Source organism: Scleropages formosus, chromosome 6, assembly GCF_900964775.1.
Source record: "Scleropages formosus chromosome 6, fSclFor1.1, whole genome shotgun sequence".
In the NCBI taxonomy this organism is placed as follows: Eukaryota; Metazoa; Chordata; class Actinopteri; order Osteoglossiformes; family Osteoglossidae; genus Scleropages; species Scleropages formosus.
This window is the reverse complement of record NC_041811.1, coordinates 10650911-10674523: the sequence shown is the minus strand read 5'-3', so window position 1 is coordinate 10674523 and position 23613 is coordinate 10650911. Positions and strand designations below refer to the sequence as shown.

Below are 23613 nucleotides of genomic sequence, written 5' to 3'. Positions count from 1 at the left end.
ACCTTCGGGCTGAACCAATAGTTCGTTGGCTGGAGATCAGAAGAACTCTGTTTCCAATTAGCTTTGCAGACAGGCTGACCCACGATGCACTTGAGCGGGAGGCGACCTGGCCCCCGAGCAACCGGCCGAGGTGAGACTACTGCAGTCCGTGACGACAGCTCCGAGGTGAAGGCCTTGGTCCCTTTCTTCCAGTTGGACAGGCTTAGTGGCAGCTGCAATGGATCTGCGTTGCAGCATGTAGCTGTAACCTGGAGGACACAGGTTCGGGTCCCAGGAAGACGAACAAGTATTTACCGGCCAGCTGGAACCCATGTGTTCAGCAAACTGAATTTTAGTGCATTGAAAATAACCGCTGGTGCCGGTGCCTCACAGCTCCTGGGCTGTGTGTTCAAATGTCGCCTTAAACGTAGCTCCCTGTTTGTGGAGTTTGTATGTTTTCCCCCGTGTTCGTGTAGGTTTTTTATAGATGTTCTGTTTTCCAGCCACAGTCCAAAGACATGTGATTCAAGTAAATTGCTGACTCTAAATTGCAATAGTGAGTGATAGTTAATGAGCGTGATTGCTCTGCAATGGACAGGCGTCCCGTCCAGGGTGGACCCTGCAGGGCATAGACTCTGAGCTCCTGAAACCCTGCATAAGAGAAGCAGTTATTGATAATAAATGGATAGATGTAAATAACAAAATTTTGCAGTGCATAAGTTAGTTCTGATGAAAGTCAAACAGACATGCTGTTTTTGATTAAGTGATGAAATGCTTTCTTGTAAACACATCATAAAACGGATTAAACATAAATATGAGATTAGCTGCTCTTAGGTTGTTAGTGACAAATACTTTCATTTTCATGTGTTATATTGTTCATATCATCCACATTTTGTATTTTTTTTTACTTTTTTTTTTAAAAATCATTTTCAACAATATACTTTACAGGGAGATTACAGTTGTATGGTTTACCTTCATGAAGAGGAACAGTACATGCTTTTGCCTATATTTGCTTTTACTGTCCCTTCCACTAAGTCAGTTCCCTAGAGGGCCATTATAGGGACATTTTTTCTAATATATAAGTCATACTTTTGGCGTGAATGCTTAACTGCTATTCAGAGCTCAGGTCAGTGATGACACTGATAAGGCAAGGCTTTGGCTTGCCCCACCACTGGTTTGGAACCTTGATGCATTGGCTCAAAACACAGCCCCGGTGGCAAGCAGTAAATCTCAATATAAAGAAAAGCTCATTGCAACAAGGCCCATTAGGCCTTATGAGACCCCTGTTCCCCTTTGGCTACAACGAATAAATAACCCAGTTAATAAATAAATAGGGTGGCGCGTACTGCGCTCATCAGCAGCATTCGCAGTCCGCCTGGGCTTCAGTTTGATTAAATCGTGGCAGACCTTTTTTCGGCAATATTGGATGTGTTGCGTATGATTCATAAGGCCATTTATCACACAGCTCCTCTGGTCCCTGGGACTAAATCTACATTTACTGTCTGCTCCTGCTTTCATAAATATCTCCCTTGGCACGGGCATAGGGACTAGGGTGGGACGTGGGTTGACTCATGCATCCTACCGAGATCTGTTTATAAGATGATTTAGATGAAGCATCGGTCTAATGCAACCTGATGCATCCCTTTTTATGTTTTGGAGGGCAGACTGGGGCTGCGCTTCTCCAGGTAACAGAAAAAGGTCCAAACAATGACATCAGTAATTGTGATGGAAGTCTGTTTTTTAGAGTAATCTGATGAGCAATGCTACCATACGGTGCCAGTGTTTCCTGAACCTTAACGTCAGCCGTAGGAAATACTTTAGGTAGCTTACGTGCTTTCCCTGCAAGTTTTACGGCTTAATGTGTATGCGCACGGGTTTTCAAGGATGAACGACATTCCGCTCCATTTAATATGTCTTTGGAGTTGAGTTCCATTAAACAGGTCGCATAAACAATGTCCCACTGACACACATCTAGCATGCTCAGTGTTCTGTTGATCTTTGCTGAACCTTCAGGCACCAAAGGAAAATTTAACTCAGAGCCCCTAAAACACAAGCTTTTGTCTTGGCGGTGTCTCTGCGTCACCCGCTGACGTTACCTTCCTGTGATCTTAATAAGAAGACTGTCTTGATGTCCTGCTTCCTGGAAGATGTATCCACAAAGGAGTTCCGAGTAGCAGACAGACACCAATCGCCCTCCGTTTACCACATTAACCTGAGTGATAGCGAGGTCTCATCCGCAAAGGTATTCCATCTCCTGACACTCTCCAGATTGTTCACTAAGTCAATATCAAGAGCCAGCTGGCTCTTGTTTGCGCACATCTAGGCGCCGAAAGTCGACAGTAATACGATGAGGTGAAAGGGATCAGACACAGCCAGAGTTTAAAAAGAGTTGGAGTAAATGGAGTTAACGTTTAAAACGTCACAAGGTCACCTCCACTTCTCTTCCAGTAGCGCAGAAACTTGTCCGTGTATATGAATCAGTCTGAGGGCTGTATCTACTCTGACAGCTGAAGCAATATTTCTAAAGAGGATCACGCTACCTTGAGTGATCAGGACTTCCACCATAGGAGGCATATACCGTAGAAGTTAATCAGTGTAATTCCATTTTAATGTCATCAATTGATGTCTCTCTCTAGAGGATGAAATATGGGATCCTGCTTTGTAAAATTATGTTAATAATCGACACAAACCTGAATTTGCTTCAAATCGGTTAGTGACCCAGTCCAGGGCTGTTCCACGTTTTTTGAACTTTGCACTCTGTCGTTTTTTATATATATATATATATATATATATATATACATCTCATGTAGCATATTGATTTTTTACTTACCAAGATAGGAACTTTCACTTGTAGCTAAACAACCCAGATCCCTAGTCCTCCTGGTTCCCTTTGAAACTCCAGAAAATTCAGGAGTAATATTCCTGTCCAGGGGGTGCGGTGGTGCAGTGGGTTGGAACCGCAGTCCTGCTCGCCGGTGGGTCTGGGGTTCGAGTCCCACTTGGGGTGCCTTGCGACAGACTGGCGTCCTGTCCTGGGTGTGTCCCCTCCCACCTTACGCCCTGTGTTACCGGGTTGGCTCCGGTTCCCCGCAACCCCGTATGGGACAAGCGGTTCTGAGAATGTGTATTCCTGTCCAACATCTATACATTTGTTTATTTAGCTGACATCATTATCTAAGGTGACTTACAATGTTAGATTTTTACACTGATACCTACAATGATTTATCCTTTTATGTAGTAGTATTACTGCATCCAGTTAATGTAAGGACTTTCATCTAGGATGCAAGAGCAGTACTAGGATACTTCAGGTAAGCTAGTTTTGGCATTCTTTTCTCATCACAGCACTGACACAATGCTACAGGTTCTGGCCCGAAGAGGTCAGTGTCCCACCATAACCCTTCAGACAGACACCACAACAATGTTGTAGAGGATTTTCATGCTGCATTTTTGCATGGCCCACAGCATCTGTTTCCTGTCTTTAAAAACACACACAGCATATCAATGGTCATTGTGCGTAATCAACAGGTCATGCTTTAGATTTGTTGGTTTACGTTCGTTCCCCCTTACTCCTTGTCTTTGCAAACCCACAATTGGATTAGCATTTGCGTTTTTATGTTTTTCTTTTTTTCTCAGATGTGCGCGCGCGCACACACACACACACACACACACACACAGAGTAATTGGTTTCTCTGATTTTCCAACTCGCAGTCATGTGAGTGAACCACATGTCTTCCCTTTCAGTTGTTTTTCTCACTAGCTAACTGGAAGGTACTCGCATGGCAGCCGGTGGTCTTCTGCATTAGGGGTCATTTCCTTTATTTGTTCATAACTTGGCCCACTTACAAGCCCACAGTTTACTCCTGCGTTTTCTGTTTGTCCTGCTTCCAAATGACTGAGGTGTAGAAGTTTTTGTTAGTCTTTAATTTTGCTGCACTGTTGAAAACTGCATGTTACTGGAACAACATTATTAACTGTTGTTAATAAAAGTTGCAAAAAACGTTTTTTCCTTAATATGGGCATTCTCAGTCTGTCACAGTACTATTTAGGATCTATACAATTTTCAGCATTTTTATGCCTTTTTTTTAATGCTTTTTCAGGCCTCCTGTCTCTGCAGTTTGTGTAGTTTCCTCATTGCATTCAAAAGTTATTTCATATGAAAGGTGTTTATCAGTGAATCATTTATCATATACAGAACCCTAAATTAGCTGAATGCTTAATATTTGAATCTATCTGGCACCACTTGAATACTTCAGAATTTATTTTGTAATGATGGTTATGGCCTAGAGCAAAGATGGCCACTTAAATTCTGGCTTCAATCTAGAAACCAGTAATTTTGATCTTTTTATCCACAATTTTGCCATGTTGTTCTACGGACAGCAAGAACTACCCAATTTATTCTACAACATGCTATCAGGGTCTGCAGCCTGGGATGGGTACAATGGGATTTTTTCCTTACAGCTTGTTCGTTTTTGTTTGAGCTTAGTATTGCTGTTTCTCTTTCTTTATTTTCTGATTTCTCTTTCACTGGGTCACTTTCTGTTTTTGTTAGTACAGATTAAATTACTGGGGTCACACAATTGTTTTTTGGTGATGTTAAATGAGTTTTCCTCTTAATATTATAACCTGGAACATCAAGGGTATAATCCATGTAGTTAAATAAGATTTTTAGATTCTTTTTAAAAAATGTGTATTACATTAATACAACGAATCTCTCAATGCACAATGAAGCATTTAGTGTTTCAAAAAAACTTGGTTGGTCAAATTAGCTTTTTCCCCTATCTTTAATATTATACGTAATCCCATTTCAGTTAATAGGAATGGCCTTTTTATGCTATTTCTTTTCTGAGAATTTATCTTGCTATGGTTTACCTTTAAAGGGTCCTTCTGGAGACATCTCAGCTGTGTTTTACATATAAGGCTCCTCCAAGCACCGAGACACATTTATTCTGGGAATGTGATAGGATGCAAGTTTATTGGAACAATTTTCATTCAATTATCCAAATGATCCGTAACAAAAAGTTTGGCTTTCCCCTGTCACTACCATGCCAATACCTCAACCAGAAGCATCTGGCTCTAATTAGAGCACCTGGCCTTAATTTGAACACCTGGCTAAAAAAGCACCTCTCTACCACATCCAAGTGGTGGAATCTCACTTGAGACAACTGTCCCTCTGTGCTCTCAAACCTACCTTTTTTATCCCAAGACCTACTCCACATCTCCTTGGTTATGACCATTTGCTTTGTGCCTTGACCACAACATCAGATCCTTGCCTCTGTCTGTCCAGTTTGACTGACTGACTATTTGCCCGTCCACAACCAGGAGAATAAGACCAGTCCTTCGGTGCTGAATAAATGATCCTGCACTTCGGTCCAGCCTCTTCCGTGTCCTCTATTTGCCAAGATAGAAGATTCCCCTTTTAACATGGACCCAGCAGAGATCCAACAACTGCGGCAGACTGTCTCTGCTCAAAGAGCATTCCTCAGATCTCATGAGCAAATGCTATGACAACTGTTAGACTCCATGGGAGAAGTCTTAAGTTTGCTCTGTCAGAAAAGAGATCCAGAGACTGAGATGGCACCCGCTTCTGTGCCAGACCCTACATAATTCTCAAGAGCCGTCTGAGACTCAGTGACAGACCCCCCGGCTTGCCACACCCATGCCTTACAATGGCAAGCTGGAGAAGTGCCAAGGTTTCTTGCTACAATGTGAGCTGGTTTTCTTGAGTCTGCTGCATGTCTGCCATACCGATTCCATCCATATAACCTACCTAATGTCACTGCTGACTGGCCCCATCCTTGACTGGGCTATGGCAACTTGGAGACATTGCAGACTCAGGTCGAATGGACAATTCACGTAGCAATTTGAAGCCGTCTTCGACCACCCCACTGCTGATAAGACAGCCGACCATCGTCTGCTGACCCTGCGACAGGGCAGCCAGTTTGTCTCTGAATATGCCCTGCAGTTCCCCACCATTGCTGCAGAAAAGCAGTGGAACACAGCAGGACAGCTAGCATGCTTCCAGCAGGCCGGAATCCCAGAAATCAAGCTGAGTGAGCCTACCGGGGTGAAGACTGGACCCTGGACCAGTACATGGAGAACGCCATTACCCTAGACAACCTAGCCTGTGAATGCTTGCGACACCCCTGGCAGGTCTGGAGGGACCCTGAATCTCTCTTCAATACCCTGGAACCCATGCAGGTTAGCCGAGGGTGCCTGACACCCACTGAGAAACAGTGGCAACTTTGAGAGGGCCTTTGCCTCTACTGCGGCTGTTCTGGGAGACTTGCTCTTGTTCACCGTATTGTATTTCCCTGGGCTCAAAAAACACAGAGGCTGATGCCCTGTTGAAGCTTTATGAAAAGGACTTGGCCCCTGTCTCACCAGAAACCATCGTGCCAAAGTCATGCTTTGTGGCCCTTATGCAGTGGCAGTTTACACAGAATCTCCGGAGGCCCCAAGAGGAGAATCTGACGCCAGAAGAAACCTCTGAGGGCAAGGCGTATGTCTCAGTGAGGATGCGGTCACAGCTGCTCTAATGAGTACATGATACCCTAGTGGCTGGCCACCCGGGGAGCTGGCGGACTCTTTTTCTTCTAGAAAAGAGGTATTGGTAGCCTTCCTTTCATGAGGATTTGCAAGAATTTGTAGAGGTGTGCAAGGTTTGTGCCCAGGCTAAAACCCTGAACCAAAAGCCTGCGGGGTTGGTGGAATCACTCTCAGTTCCATCCAGCCCTGGTCCCCTGTAGCGGTAGATTTCCTTATGAACTTACTTCCCTCCGCCAGTAGCGCCATGATTCTGGTAGTCTTAGACAAATTCTCCAAGGTCTGCTTTCTAATCCCTTTGCCCTGACTGCTCACTACTCCAGTCACTGCCGAACAGCTGTTTCAGCACGTATTTTGCATCTTTTGATTAGCGGAAGACATTGTATTCGAGCAAGGGCCATAATTCGTGTCCAGGATGTGGAAGGCATTCTGGTAGAAACACAGTGTCTCCGTCAATGTCACCTCCAGTTATCACCCCCAGGCTAACAGACAAGTGGAGCAGCTGAATCAGGACCTCGACTGCTTCCTCCAGAACTCCGGAGCCAGAACTAGGATCAGTGGGCACGGTTCCTGCCATGGGCTGAGTATGCCCAGAACTCTTTTGCATTTCTCCACAGGACTTCCCCATTCCAGTGTCTCCTTAGGTACCAATCTCTCCTATTCCCATGGCACCCTAGCCTCTCAGATGTCCCTGCCATTGATTCTTGGTTCCAGAACAGCGAGTGGGTCTGGCATGCATTTCAGGAGCATCTGCACCAGAGCATCCACCACTACAAACAGCGCCGCACCCTGACCTTCCAACCAGGACAAAGGGTGTGGCTTTCAACCCAGGACATCTGTCTCAAGCTCTCCTCCAAAAAACTCAGCCCCTGCTATATTTGACCCTACAAGATCATTAGACACATCTCTCCTGTCACTTACTGGTTGCAGTTGCCCCCACCCTTATCTATATGTCCCACTTTCCATGTCTCCCTGCACAAGCCTTACAAGACCTCACTGCTCCGGGCATCCCGAGGAGATCTGCCACTCCCTCCAGTGGAGGTGGACAGAGCACCAGCCTATACCATCCATGCTCTTCTGGATTCCAAGCGTTGGTGCAGCGGCATGTACTACGTGGTTGACTAGAAAAGGGTAGTACATGCCCCCGGGTAGTACAGCTGGACTTCAGCGCATGACATTATGAACCTCGACTTGTCTCATCACCGACTTCCACAGGGACCATCTAGACTGGCCGGTGCCCCGTCCCATAGGTCGCCCTCCTTCCAGGGGTCACAGGGCAGTGAGAGTTGCCCATGAAGGGGGGGGGTGCTGTCACAACCATGCCCGCACCTCAGCCAGAAGCACCTAACCTTACTTTAAGCACCTAGCTATAAAAAGCACCAGTCTATGACTTCCCAGTTGTGGAATCTCACTTGAGACAACCATCTTCTCTGTGCTCTCCAACTAGCTTTGTTTTGCTTATCCCAAGTCTTGTTCCTCATCGTATCCCAGTCCAGCTCCACGTTTCCTTGGTTACGACCGTTCACCTTGTCCCTCGACCTTGACATCAGATCCTCACCTCTGTTCAGTTAACTGAATGACTGACCATTTTCCCGTCCCCGACCACGAGAACAAGCTTAATGCTTTGGTACCGAATAAACGATCCTGCACTTGGGTCCAGGCTCCTCCGTGCCAACTTTTCACAATGATACCCCTGTCTGTATTCATGCTATTCCATAACACACGTTCTATTTTCAGATCTAAAACATATGTTAAATCTTCTTACGTATATGGGCAGGATATGTCTTATTGGTACAGTCTACAACAGAAACTTCCTCCGCAAATATGTGAAGTATATCAGTATGGCATCCTGCTACAAATTCTCTGGTTCCTTCTGGTTTGTGTAGTCTTTGCTGAGTTGAGACCCTTAAGAGATGGATAAACTGTCATGTTTGTGGGTGGGCTCGTCCAAGTTGAAGCTTAAGCAGCATAGCCTTGTACAGGCAGAGTACATTACATTTACATTTATTCATTTAGCAGATGCTTTTCTCCAAAGTGATGTACATCTCATAGAAAATACAATGTGTGCATCACATTAGCAGAAAGACAGACATAGATGCAAACATTTGATTGTTAATGCAATTAGTTTCTTTCCACCATATGAACTAATGTTCATTACCCGAGTAGTTGCATAAAACTTTAATTTTTTAAATTAAATAGTAATATATATATATATATATATATATATATAGACATTCACATTACATTACATGAGTAGCTTTGTAAAGGTTTATCTGGGTACGATCTTAAAGTTAAAGTGCATGAACATTTACACCTTCAGGTGCTAAGAGGAGGAGATTAGAGTAACATGGGTAAGGGAAGTGTTGCATTACAGGCTCTCAAGTTATCCTAGGGTCACAGGTGTAGACATCAAGATGAGACCATAGGATGTGGAATTGCAGGAAGAGTCCTGCCTCCAGCACAGTGTAGTGGTGGACACAAAGACATCTGGAAGGTCTGGTCTGGGCAAGCATTCCTTCACAGCGATATGACAAGGCCCACAGAAAGAAGGACAAGCTGATTCAGCAGCTGATAGACACAGCATCTGAGTAAGAACAGATTTATAGAATAGTAGAAATGCAACAGAAGGGACTAGCCTAGAACACATGCTGGAATGTAAGATCTTTGGAAAGAGGGAGGGAGCCTCAGCACATCAAGTTTTTGATCCAGGCAGTCTATGACATGCTGCCAAGTCAACCTGTTCTGTTGGGGAAAAGTTTATTCTCTATTATGTTCATTATTTACAGAGAGATAAACATTGAAGAGCATTCTCAACAGCTTTACAAGAGTGCTAAGTGAGAGCTGCTGTTGTTGATACCATGACCATTTACTCAAGGTGATGGCAAAATTTATCAGTGTTGGCATAGCACATGCTAGGACCAATGCAAGCCATGACATCTGTCAACATGGGTGTAACAGAAGAATCAGTACCCAACACCAATGTTCAGGGCTCCAGACACTAGATTGGCAGTTGATCAACTTAGAAAGGCTGCTTAGATATCCAGTCACCATCACAGTGACACCTCTAAGACTAGTCATTGAACTGCTGCCTGTAGCTTCTAGACAATTTATCTCGATGGAGTTTAAAATCTCATGGGAAAAATGCATGAGAGGAGGCCAATTAAAGCAAGAAGATGAAATGTGTGGAACTGGTGCGGTCTGGAAGCCTGGTGGGAAAGGTGCGTGTCCATTGAAATACACTTCAGGGGCTTTCTAGGGTAGTCTTTGTATAGGGCCTTTGGTGTACTGGATATCTCAAGCAGTGAGAGGAGAAAGGCCATCAAAACTGGAAATGAGTCTGTTAAAAGGGCATCTAAATGACTGTGGATCAGGTGAGGTGAGGTTTGGGTTCAAGGTAGTACTACTCAGACACATACTGGGCTCTGATCATCCGTAGTTGGGTTGCTTGAGTGAGGGTGTTGAAAGACCTTAACAAATAACATCCATGAACAGCTAAGATGGAAAGACCTCATATTACTTCCATTATCTGATACTTTGAGGTATTAAAAAATGTGATATTCTAACTTTCTTTGGTTTGAAAAGTTAACTCACCCTACAGGAAATAAATAATAATAATAATACAGGAAGACTTGAAAGAACTCCGGGGCGATTCCAGGATTTTTTAAATGAGGTGGCGCAGTAGGGGCCAAGAACCAGTCGGGGGGGGCCACAGGAAGTCTGCCGAAGTTATGTTAGCTATGCTAGCTAAGTAGCTACATAATATTATAACGGGACTCTTGGGAGTTTTTGAAGCCTTTATACTCACAAGGATTGTCTTTACTAGGACAATTGAGGCTTCAGTAGCATTCTGCCGTAGGGAGGCCAATCAAATTTCAGGGGGCTCTGGTGCAATCCTATACCACCCCTTTAGAAACACCCCTGAAAGAACTTGAGAAAATCTGGTAACTTTTTTGACAGGTGGTACTATATGACCAACCATACTATGTACTGGAACCTTTGGCCTGGAACTGTCTTATGTATCTATATTGTGGCACAGAACACCATGGGTTTGGAGGGGACAAGGAGGCAGCATTCATAACGAACGATTTATTAGAACAAAAACACCAGGGAAATAATTCTCTAGATCTGAGGACCCTATTTCTACTAGGATCTGTGCTTATAGTCAGCCTTCCTAACCTACTTAGCACTCTAAGCTCTCTCTTAAATATGCTGGGAAACAGTCACCCCATCATTTTCCCCCTAAGTGCCCCCAGTGGTTACACATGTTATTTACAGATTTCCCAGAATGCAGTTATTTACACAAAACCAGTAATGCGGGTTGTTACAATATGTATTTGCATTTTTTTCTGTGTATTGTTTCTGTCTCTGTGTTGCTGTGACCCAGTTCTGTTCTGAACTAAATTTAAAAAAGTAATTTTACCTTTTGTAATACTGTGGGTACACTGTGAGAGCACCATCATAATACAGGGAGTACCACTGGTGCCTCACAGCTTCTGGGTTGTGAGTTTGGACATGGACTTGAATCCAACTTAGTTTGTGTGGACTTTATATGTTCTGCCAGTATTTGCGTGGGTTTCCTCCAGGTGCTCTGGTTTTCCCCACACAAAGATATGTCTTACCAGTGAATTGATCATTTTAAACTTGCCTGTAGTATGTGAATGTGTGTGATTGCCCTTGAATGGACTGAAATCCACTGTATAATCCAGGATAATCTTTGGACCACTACAACCCCTGCAAAGGCTGCATGGGACAAGTGGTTGATGAAAATTAGAAAGCAAGTCCAGAATGGTGGTCTTTCCATAGGTGGAGATGACCCATACTAAGCCTTTTAAAGAAACGCAGCAGGCGATTCACTCAGAGGTCGTGATTTTCATAATCAGGACTGTGTGTCTCAGCCCCCTTGACGATGCAAGCATGGATTAAGTGTTTGGAAGGAGACTCTGGGATGCTTAGTGACTCAGAGCCCAGAGATGAAAGTTTCAGAATTAATTACATTTTCCCCACCCCCAACACAGGCCTTCAAGAGCGCCACGATGAGCTCATACTGGTGTGCTGGGAAGGGCGACGTCATCGAGAACTGGTGCCGCTGTGACCTGAGTGCCTTCAGCAAGGACGGCCTGCCCAACTGCAGTCCACTGCGCCAGCCCGTGTAAGTCCAGACTAAGACCCTGCCAGCCCTGCCAATCCATCCAATTGGAGACTCTTTATCTGTGGCCCCACCTTCTTGCAGTACCCCCACACTACCCCACCCACCTTTCTCTGTGTCCCTCCTACCATTTTGAATCTGCCTCACTCTACTATTGAAACTTTCTGACACTCTTTGGGTGGGCCGTCAATTTCAATAACTGAGTTTTTCATATTGAGTGCAATTTCATAATGATCATCAGAATACTTTGTACTAATGGCACAAACAAAACAGAACAACAGAACAAAAATGAGATTTTGTAATTTGGGGAACCAGTTGAGACTTCTAGATATTCCTGTATACTATATTTTTTCTACTCTGGACCAATGTGGGGATCTCACTGCTGAGTTTGGGGTTAGGGGGAGGTGATAAAGAAGATGCAAAGAAATGTGTGTGGATGTTGTTGTTGGGTTTGTTCTATTTGTCTGAAATAAAATAACTAAAAAAAATACAGCTTAGCATACTTCTTCATGCTGCACTCACAAGCTTCAATGCCTTCACTTCTAATATCATCCCTATATTTGGGGGAAATGTCTGATTTCTGTTTTGCTGCTGCAATGTTAGCAGAGACAAGGGGACATTGGTGGGGTGTTCATAGGACAAAACCCCTTCCAAGGATGCTGACCTCCCTTCTGTTGCAGGCTCCGTCTGGCCTCACATCTCGAACCATCTAGCACCATGGTGGCCCTGGAGTGGGTGGATGTAGAGCCATTAATCGGCTACAAGGTCTCCGACTACATCATCCAGCACAAGAAGGTGGAGGACCCCTCGGAGGCTGAGATCTACACTGGTAGGTCTGCGTTGAGGAAACAGCTGATGGTGGTGTATGCTGTACTAGAGCAGTTAAGGCTTCTGACTTGAGACTATAAGGATGCTGGTTCATGTCTAAAGCAGAACCTCTGACATTCTTGAATAGTGTAGTTTTCCAGAATTGTGACAGGCATAGTAATACGGCAAAATTGCCTCAATATTTACAGTATCATAAGATAACAGTGGCATTTAACATCGGTGTATTTATAGCGTATGACTGCAGTGATAATTAGTGTCATTACTTATGACTTTGCCGCTCCTAGAAGATGAAAGTAGACCTTTGAATAACCTTGGTGTCTGATATTTTTGTCCGTTTACCAACGTTGCGTCAGACCCACAGTAGTGATGCTATCTTTCCGTCCAAGAGATAAAGAGTCCTCTAACCTGACTGGCCAGACATGAGTTTTGGGGCTGGAGGGAGGGCTTGACGCAGGGATGTTCCCCATGCCAGCGGGATCATGGGAGTAAATTTAGATAAGTGCTGAGCTGATCCGCACACTGGCTGATTAAGCCTTATCGGTGCATTCATTTAAAGGAAAATGTTATGAATGTGGTTGCATAAAGTGTGGCGGGGACTGGATGAGGCTGGATGGTGGGGTTGAGTAATTGTGACAGAATCCATAACTGGCACCGGCTCCAACTCAGGGGAGTGAGTCAGAGGTCCGGCGACAGGCATTTAATAAGGGAAAAGATGGACGGCAGTGGCGCTGGTGTGCTCGGGGTCATCTGTGAGGTATCGGGCGGCAGCAACGACTCCGGGCAGGGGACGAGACGGATCTGCGTAGCAGGCACTAGAGTTCCCTGGCCGGAGGGCATTGGTGTCATGTCAGGGGCAGATGGCGTCTGACTCATTCCGCTTGTATCACTGCTCTCCATCTGCCCCTCCCCCCACCTTTCTGCAGAGATGAGAAGTTCTCGCTTAACTTTCTCCAGCAGAGACAGGGAAAAAGATCATTCCTGGCTGCCGGACTTACGGCAGAGTCACGACTCAGCTTTTAGTGTGGAAATGTGCTGAAAATCTTGCAGAAGCCATAAGGTCAGGATCTTCAGCTTGTGCTCCTCAAAGGGGTAGCCCTACCATAGACATAGGCTCGCTCAGGTCAGAAGCATCCAACTTCACATACACCCTGGAATAAAATGCAGCCTTTACGCATCTTGTTCCTGGCAAAATAAATGCATTGTCGTTGTGATCCTTACCATGTGCTATTAAAGTGCATGTTTTGAAAGTGGTTTAAAACAACGGCATGTGTGTTGGTCAGATGTACCAGAGCAGGGAACACCACGGACTTGATCCAACAACCTTTGTCGTTCTTGGTGTATGTGCTTAACCTCACTGTCAACCAGTACCCACATCACATTGGTTTTTGATACGGAAAATGGGGGCAGGGAACATAAGCAGGAGTGTTGGTTCACGAGCAGGTCTCCCTCTGGAGGAGCAGGTTTCAACTCGTCCCCCCACCCGGGTTATCTTTATGGGGGGGTTGGGCTGCTTCGGCTCTTTGATCTATTCCCAGCAACCTCATGGATTTTTCAGGTGAGGTCAGAGCTGGAAAGGGAGCGCCTTACGGCTTTGCTGTGGCTGGACTGCGGCTTGGCTGTCAGATTGTAAATCTTACCCTTGCATGCCAACGCTAACAGTTCCATCAGGTGCACCTGACTGACCTCACAGCGAACGCTTGGGGTCTCTCTGTCACTCTGCGTTCCTCTTATTCAAACACTGTCATTTAGTACCTGGATAATAAATCACATGGGAAAGATTCTGTATCTCATCAATTACTGGTTTATCTAAATGTCTCTATTTTGCAATGTTTGAATGACAAATAGGACACAGCATCACCTCAAATATCTATAATTTAGAAAAGGTCAAATATGCAAAAAATTATTTTACTTCATTTAGCCCAATGTTTTTTCAAGGCACCTTACATTGATTTATACACACTAATACAGTTTGGGAATTTTAACAGGTGCAATTTTGGGTAAACACAATTCTTGATGGTACTAGCAGCAAAAGGAGGGATTTAAACCTAGAACCTCTAAGTTCAGAGGAGGCAGCTCTAACCACTACACCACCTGCTGCTCCTGTACATGTATGGCTTGAATCTCATTATGTGCCCTGCTGCTATGCCCCTGATCAGCTACTTTAGGAAGTACCTGTTCCAGGAAAATATCCTATTTAATTAATGGATAAAAAGTCTAAATCCCCATTCTCAAAGGGGTAGCTAATAACTGAATTAAAATAATTGATGGTGAAATTTTTTTTTTTGCTTTTATTTATTTCCCGGTTGGGGGTGCGGTGGCGCAGTGGGTTAGACTGGGTCCTACTCTCCGGTGGGTCTGGGGTTTGCGTCCCACTTGGGGTGCCTTGCGGCAGACTGGCGTCCTATCCTGGGTGTGTCCCCTCCCCCTCCAGCCTTACGCCTTGAGTTGCCGGGTTAGGCTCTGGTTCCCTGCGACTCTGTATGGGACAAGCAGTTCAGAAAGTATGTGTGTGTGTGTGTGTGTGTGTGTCTGTGTATTTCCCGGTTTGACTCATCCTCACCACAAGCACCTGCTCTTTCTGTTTGCGTGAGGAGGTGCTGGGCCCCGTTCTCTCCCATGTAAACACCATCCCTGTCTGACCCCTGGCTAAACTTGGCGAGGGGGGCTGCACTCATTCAGTTGCACAAAGATCTCGAAAGTGAGACCTGGTGCAGAAGGGAAGCCGACGGCACGGCTCAAAACAGTCCCTCACGGACTCACCACAGTGTCCGGCTCCTTCTGTTTACTTCCCTCGCCTCGGTCTGAAGACTCATTTCTGGCCCTCGTGTCATTCCCTTTCACTCTGTGTTTACAGCTGTATCTCCTGTGTTATTTCACAACAGACCACGGACACCGCCCAGGGGCACTGACTCATTCTCCACAGATGTGTCTGGCATTTACCAGTTAAGATAAATAAAATATTCTGCATGATGCTGACCGACGCAGGGGAACACAGCATTTTTATTACCGCCATGCACAAACAAGTTCTGCAGAGTGTTTCATTTGCTACATTGTTTGTCACTTTTTGTCTCCTTATTTGTCCACTTTCTTCACTCGTGCACTCCGTAACTTTCCGTAAGCTTAATATGTCATCTGTGGTTAACTTCTTAATATATATTTTTAAGGGGCAGCAAGTGGTGTAGTTGTTAAGGTAGCTCATCTTTCAGTCTCAGAGTCCTGGGGAATTTCAATGCTGCAGCCATATTGTTGAACAACGTGCTTACCCTGAACTGAGAGAGTAATGATACCAAGCTTCATAAATGGGTAAATCATTGTAAAGTTGGTTATCTGAGTCACCTTGGAGAAACGTGTTGGATAAATTAACGCTAATAACAAAATTTAGAAGCGTTCTTGCCGTGTTCAAGCACACAGGCAAGTGCACACTTGTGGATTTGGACTCAGCCCCCTGCCAGAGAATAGGTTACCCAGCATTCCTCGCGGGTGATGAACAGGTGAATGTAATTCTGTGATGCTCTTGAACTTGGTGCCTACTAATGCACTGATGCAGAACTAGTGCATGCCAGGAATTGACATCAGCAGTAATTGGTCATTTTTATTCCCTCCGCATGTCTGAAACTCAGCAAAGGGAGCAGATGCTGGGTTCACTTTGCTTGCACATCTTCCAGTTAGGACCTTTTTTTCCATTGATTCTCGACTGAGTGTGACCAGTTGGTTGGTAAAGCATCCCCAATAAGCTGGTGACATCGCACGGGTGACATCAGCCAGCAGAGGGCGCTGTCCCACCTCAGCCAGATATAAAACTAAGACCGTTGGTGGGCCAAGATGATTTTTCTGTTTGTCGATCTCGGACCTAGTATCATTTCACCACCTTATGTGTCGTACCTAATTAATGCAGGCCTTGCACTTGAGATAATGAGCATTTTGCTACATTGAGAGTCTTGGAAGACATGCAGGATTAACCCCGGGTCTCCAGCTCATACAGAATTCCACTCACTTTGGATATGTAAATGAGGCTCCTGCGCGTCCTTTAAAAATCTGCTTCTACTTTATGCTCCTGGTAAGTGCCAGTGGCGGGCGGCTGTTTCAAACAGATGCTTACGTCAAACTCATGTGCCCATATTTGAACGCGCTTAGCGCCAGGTGCCCGGGTGGCACTGCCCGTTTTTGGAGGAAAGGCTGGGGAGGGGGAGCTATCACTGGAATCCACCAAAGACAGGAACTAGCATCCAATTATATCACCGAGTGGCGCGTAACCTGGGACAAGCGATTTCACCGTCTGGCAGGCGGCGGGGGGGGGAGGGTGCTGCTGGAAGTCACACGGCAGTGACGTCACTCGCGAGCATGCCTTCAGATTGTGGGATTAGATGTGCACTTTTCAAAGCCTAATGTCATCTTCTCATTGCTGTATGAGGCTTATCCCAGCACCCCTGCCTCCCCCGCAGTCTCTGCATCCTCCAACATCACCCTCATGTGATCATGTGCCCCCTCCCCCACTCCCTGCATTCATGTAACGAGTCCATCAATTGTTCAGATGCGGTTAGCTCCGGTGTAGAGATAAGCCCCGACTTCGATTCAATTAAAACGAGATAAACCGCGTCCTTGAGGATGATGGGAGATAACAGATAGGGGTGACGCGGCTGACTCTCTGCTCTCTCTCTCTATTTTTTTTTTTTATTTGTTAATTAAAGATGACCTCATCCCTAAAAATGGGTTCTGATTGGCTCCTCCTGGGGAGCTTCGGCATCAGCAGATTGGAGCTCGGGCGCAAAGCCAGGCCCCCTTATCTGGGCACGTGCGTGCACGCACACACGCGCGCACACTCTGGTAGTTCTGTGTGTGCGCATGCAAAAGACACCGCGCACTGCTTGCCCAACGCTACAGCAGCTCCTTTGTACTTGAGTGTTTCCCTCCTCTTCCACTGTGACCACAGATACGGTACCACGCACAATGGACTGGAGTGTCTTTGCAGCAGGTGTCTAGAGGAAGGAAGGAGATGGAGAGAGAGAGATGGCGATGGAATTAGCTGTTCTCATGGCAGAAGGAACTGCTGTTTGGTTCCCGGTGTTCAGCGTCAGATGATGAGATCATTGGCACAATTGTTGCTCGATAACAGGCCGTAAAGCAGCTAAGCTCGCTGAGCCCGGCGTGACGCGTCCGCTCTAATCCCTGCCTTTCGCCAAAGAGTGGCAATGACCACTCGTCCCCTATGGGGAGGGGGACTTGTGTCAGACAGCAGGCTGGAGGGCGGCATGAGTGCAAATCACATTAACCTGGAGGAAACAGGTATACCATCCCCCTGTCCGTGTGCCCAACCCCATCCCAGCACCCCACGGCTCCAGGTCCCTGCCAGAGTGGATGAGTCAGGATGCAGCACCGTGTCAAGCGAGACGCAGCTCCGCCGAGGGCCTCGCTCGCCGCTCTGCTCCTGGCAGGTGACGTCATCTCTAGCTCTTGAACCCCCTCTGCTTCTGCGCCAGCGAACTGCTGATGTATGGGCAGCTTCTTGAACCACAATCCGAAACTTTGCCGCTCACATTAAAATAGACATGTACATTAAATCAGTTAGCAGACGCTTTTCTCCAACGCGATGTACACCCCAGAATAAACAGAAGTGCATTTCACAAACAGATATAGATACAGACACGTGATTCTTAAAGTACGCTCATTTAGTCAAGCAGGTGCACATCACACAAGTAGCTGCACATAGAATTGATGGGAAATACAAAGCTGATTGTGACAGATGATGTGATACAAGTTTAGGGATCTGAAAAGAAGCGAGTCAAAAAGCTGCATGTTTTTAGACCCTTTATTAGCCCTGAGAGGGATGCAGCAATTCTGAGGGAGATTGGGAGCTCATTCCATCACAGTGCAGCCAAAACTAAGAACCAGTGGACCTTTAGTGTTGGACCACCAAACATCCAGAGGTGGAGGAGCACAGAGATCTTGCTTAGGTGTAGGGAGTGATCAGGTCTTGTAGGTATTGGGAGCAGATCCTTCGATCATCTTGTAGGTAGCAACCAAAGTTAATTCAGTTGAGTTCACCTTTATTGTCATTAGACAAGTATAACAAAATTCAGTTTCTGCAGCTCCCAGAGTGTATGCAACATGCGTAAACAGTATAAACCATATAGTAATGTACAGTTCTATAACAGAACTGCACATACTGTAGAAGTATAAGTGGAGGATATACAGTGCATATCCTGAACAGTGCAAGTGTACAAAGGGTTAAAATTAAATAAGACAATGCAGTGAAACACAAAACGCAATAAAACCATAGTATAGCAACTTGTGAAACACTGTAAAAAATAAGTAAGAAACGTTGCACATATAGGCAATATTGTTGTTGATATGTTGCACATAATTACACACACACACACACACTTTCAGAACCGCTTGTCCCATACGGGGTCACGGGGAACCGGAGCCTACCCGGCAACACAGGGCGTAAGGCCGGAGGGGGAGGGGACATACCCAGGACGGGATGCCAGTCCGTCACAAGGCACCCCAAGCGGGACTCGAACCCCAGACCCACCGGAGAGCAGGACTGCGGTCCAACCCACTGCGCCACCGCACCCCTATATAATTACATTTACATTTATTCATTTAGCAGACGCTTTTGTCCAAAGCGACGTACAACTAAGTAAAAGTACAACTTATGCATTACATAGCTACAGACGTGTGACTTAAGTAGTTTGTTACCTACCACTTGCTGCACCGAGGTTCATCTTTCAAGTAGGCGCGTAAAAACACAGCATAGACAAATCATGATACCCTCCTACCAATTTTTATTTTTTTTTTAAATATTATAAGATACACAAGCAAGCAAAACACTGCTGGAGTAGTGGCTGAATACAGGCTTTATCTGGTGATGCTCATGAAGTTACGCTCCATGAACATTTACACCATACATGAGCTGGAGAGATCTTGGGCGAAATGGGTCCGGAAAAGGTGAGCTGTCAGACCCTTCTTGAATGTAGACAAGAGTTTCCGCAGTTCTGAGTGAGAGGGGAAGGTCGTTCCACCACAACGGAGCCAGAACCGAGAACCTCGGTGCTTTACCTTTCGTGCGCGGACCACCAAGCAAGCAGAAGTAGACGAGCGAAGGGGTATGGCTGGGATGTAGCGGTTGATCAAGACCTGTAAATAGCTGGGAGCAGTTCTATTGACGCATTTGTAGACAATAACCAGGGTCTTGAATTTGATTCAGGCAGTTATAGGAAGTCAGTGCAGAGAAATGAGAAGAGGAGATACGTGGGAATGCTTTGGCAAATCAAACACAACTCGGGCAGCAGCGTTTTGTAGAAGCTGCAGAGCTTTGATGGCAGTAGCAGGAAGGCCACACAGAATAGAGTTGCAGTAGCCCAGACGGGAAGTCACCATGGCCTGGACAAGTAGTTGGGCAGAGTCAATTGTAAGGTAGGGACGGATCCTACGAATATTATGCAGGATGTATCTGCAGGACCGGGTTGTGGCTTCGACGTGCCTAGAGAAAGACAGACTCGCGTCAATCGTTACTCCCAGACGTTTAGTCAAGGATGTAGGCAAGATGAGTGAGTTGTCCAGTTTAATCAATAGATCGTGACACAAGGACGGGCCAGCTAGGAGGTAAATATATAGTAAATGCATAATGAAGGGGGGGTGCGGTGGCGCAGTGGGTTGGACCGCAGTCCTGCTGTCCAGTGGGTCTAGGGTTCAAGTCCCGCTTGGGGTACCTTGCGACGGACTGGCGTCCCGTCCTGGGTGTGTCCCCTCCCCCCCCTCCGGCCTTACGCCCTGTGTTGCCGGGTCGGCTCCGGTTCCCCGTGACCCTGTAAGGGACAAGCGGTTCTGATAATGTGTGTGTGTGTGTGCATAATGAAGGTAACCAGAGTTGGCTCCTTGTGCTGTCATGATTTACCCATTTATAGAGCTGGGTAATTTTTACTGTATTAGTTCAGGGTAAGTACCTTGACCAAGGGTACTACAGCAGTAGGTGCATTCTTTGAGTATAAGATAGCAGCTCTAACCAATGTGCTAACTGCCAACCATATTTCCAGCTGTTCAGATGGAAGGAAAATAATTTGCTGGATCAACGAACACTGCCGAATGCCTTGTTTTTGTCATATTAAAGGGAATGATAAGGGTAATAAACACATAAAATACCACTGCCAGGACAGACAGTTAGGTGCTCAGCTGTGGGGTTGCACTGAGAAGCAAATAGATCCGTGGTTTTGGGAGAAGAGGGCTTTCTAGAAGGGGGACGCCAGCATTCAGTGGAAGTTTTTGTGAAAAGGCAAGACAAGGTCTCAGTGTTGGGGTTAAAGTAAGGGTAAACAAACCTCCACAGAGACCATTTCCAGCTTTTGGGTAGGGGTTGTGGGTTTTAAGCTCTGGGACCCGTGACCGTGGGCACGCTGCTGGAGTGTGAGTGCACTTTGCCATTCCTTCTACCCTCAAAATACATGGATTGATTTTTTTCAATGGGCAACAGGTGGCGTACTGGTTAGAGCTGCTTCCGTGGAACTCAAAGGTTATAGGTTCGAATACGGCTTGCTGTTCTAGTAGGTACTTACCTTTAATTACTACAGTATGCAGAGACAGTATTCCTTATGCAATATGTATAAATGGATGTGTCATTGTAAATAGCTTGGCATTATGTCATTTTGGGAGAGAAGCATGAGATAAATGAATACATTTTAAGGTTAATAAACACAATAAATGACTATTAACATTAAATATTAAATATTAAATACAGCATAAAAAGAACAAAAAATCACACACACACACACAGAGACTGAAACCGCTTGTCCTGAGCAGGGTTGCGGCGAGCCTGAGCCTAACCCGGCAACACAGGGCGCAAGGCTAGAGGGGAAAGGGACACACCCAGGACGGGACACCAGTCCATCACAGGGCACCCCAAACAGGACTCGAACCCCAGACCCACCAGAGAGCAGGACCCAACCAAACCCACTGTGCCTCCGTGCCCCCTAACAAAAAAAAAAATCATTAGCAATACTTTTTGTACATTATTGATTTATTATAATAATGTATTTTTCTCTAAAAATTAACCTTTTGCTGAAGAACTTCAATAATACCTGCAGTCTATTCCAATCTTGTCATATCACAGTTAGTGCTACTGTTACAGTTAGCGACACTTTCCTCCAGAGTGACTTACAATATATAGATGGTACACTAATCTACTTACGTTATTTACCCATTTATACATATGGGTAATGTCTTACTCTACCGGTTTAGGGAAAGTACCTGCAGCAGGGTACTGCAGCAGATTCAGGAAGTTGAACCTTCAGGCTGCAAAGCAACAGCTCTAAACCCTACGCTTCCCACTGCTACCTCATTTTAGTTTTCTCTCCTTGCATACAGAACAAATGACTCTTTGTTGATCCCAGAGGGAAATTCCCTTCCATTGCAGCAGCATATATACACACATTTATTCATGTTGCAGATGCTTTTCTCCAAAGTGGCTTCCAAATGAACTCTATGTAGTGTTATGAGCCCACACACCTTATTCACCGTGGTGACTTACACTGCTAGATACACTACTTACACTGGGTCACCCATTCATATATCAGTGGAACACACTCTCTCTGTCACTCACACCCGCCCACATACACCATAGTTGACTTTAGAGTGACAATACACCTGAACTGTATGTCTGTGGGCTGTGGGAGAAAACACATGCAGACACTGGGTGAACATGAACACTCTACACAGACTGAGCACGCATTAAACTCATGTCCTGTCACACCACCCAGGCGCTGTGAGACAGCAATACTACTTGCTGTGCCACCATGCCACCCTACAACACATATATATAGTTATGTTACATACATATATACACATAAGTACATGCATAACTACAAGTACACACACATCATCTGAAACTGCTTGTCCCATACGGGGTCACGGGGAGCCAGAGCCTAACCTGGCAACACAGGGCAAACGGTTGGAGGGGGGAGGGGACACACCCAGGACGGGACGCCAGTCCGTCGCAAGGCACCCCAAGCGGGATTTGAGCCCCAGACCCACCGGTGAGCAGGACTCAGTCCAACCCACTGCACCACCGCACCCCCCCTAATTAAAAGTAACATTCTGTATATATACATTATATATCTCTCTCTATATATATGTACTGTATATATACACACACACACACACACCTTCTAAACCGCTTGTCCCGTATGGGGTTAACGGGGAAACGGAGCCTAACCCGGCAACACAGGGCATAAGGCTGGAGGGGGAGGGGACACACCCAAGACGGGACGCCAGTCCGCCACAAGGCACCCCAAGCGGGACTCGAACCCCAGACCCACCAGAGAGGAGGACCCGGTCCAACCCACTGCGCCACCGCACCCCCCACTGTATATCTATATATACCTATATATCTTCTAAAGTCACCAAAACACATAAATAATTTGAATACTAAATGCTAGCAAGCAAAATGAGTAGAAAAAGAAATAATACTGTTTATATCATTCAGCTTTGAGGATTGTACTTAACAGGGTTCAAGCTGTCAAAACACTGAAGCTTTTACACTAACAGCTCTCGAGCGCTACTTCGGTGGTGTGTGTTGTCGTGTGTTTGTGTTTTCTCTCCATGAGAGCGAACGCGAGGGAGACGGAGGGAGAGCGAAAGCTACGTTTACTTTTGCTTCATATTTATTTTTCAGACCGCGCCTCCTGCTCTGCATCTTCGGCCACCCTCTAGAAGCGTTACAAGTGTTTCGAATTACAAAGCGCTTTGCCCCCTCCCCTGCAAAGATGCGGCACGGCCTGTTCCAGCCGTCGGCGCGACCTCGACACTTCAGTGCCCCCGAGCTCTCGTTCTGCGTTATTCACCTCACAAGCGCACCGTTTCTTTCAGACAGTGTCGTGTTCTGATTATAAAAATATGGACAGTTATTCACAATGTAACCCTTTTTCTCCCCCCCCCCCCCCCCCCCAGAGGTCTCATTCCAGCAAGGCACTGGTTCGCATTTCCGTGGTTTTGTTCCACCTTGGGAATGGCGCAGGTCCAATGAGAGTAGACCTTCAAGTTGTTTACAGCGAACGCTTGGGAGAACATCCTGAAAAGCTGAAGACAAACAGCACACGCAAAATAAAAAAATAAATAAATAAATA

The 23613-nt window shown here is 45.8% G+C and overlaps 1 protein-coding gene across 2 annotated transcripts in view; it reads left to right on the top strand.

The window, feature by feature from the left end:
• The window catches only part of astn2 (astrotactin 2), a 327163-nt gene that overhangs the window by 263930 nt on the left and 39620 nt on the right, over positions 1–23613 (top strand). For both annotated transcript variants that reach the window (XR_003797747.1, XM_029252720.1), the window contains exons 18-19: positions 11538–11671; positions 12349–12497. Coding sequence is in view for 1 of the 2 variants with exons in the window: in XM_029252720.1 (XP_029108553.1) it covers positions 11538–11671; positions 12349–12497 (283 nt within the window). In the remaining variant the exon portion in view is untranslated. The remainder of the gene's footprint in view (positions 1–11537; positions 11672–12348; positions 12498–23613) is intronic.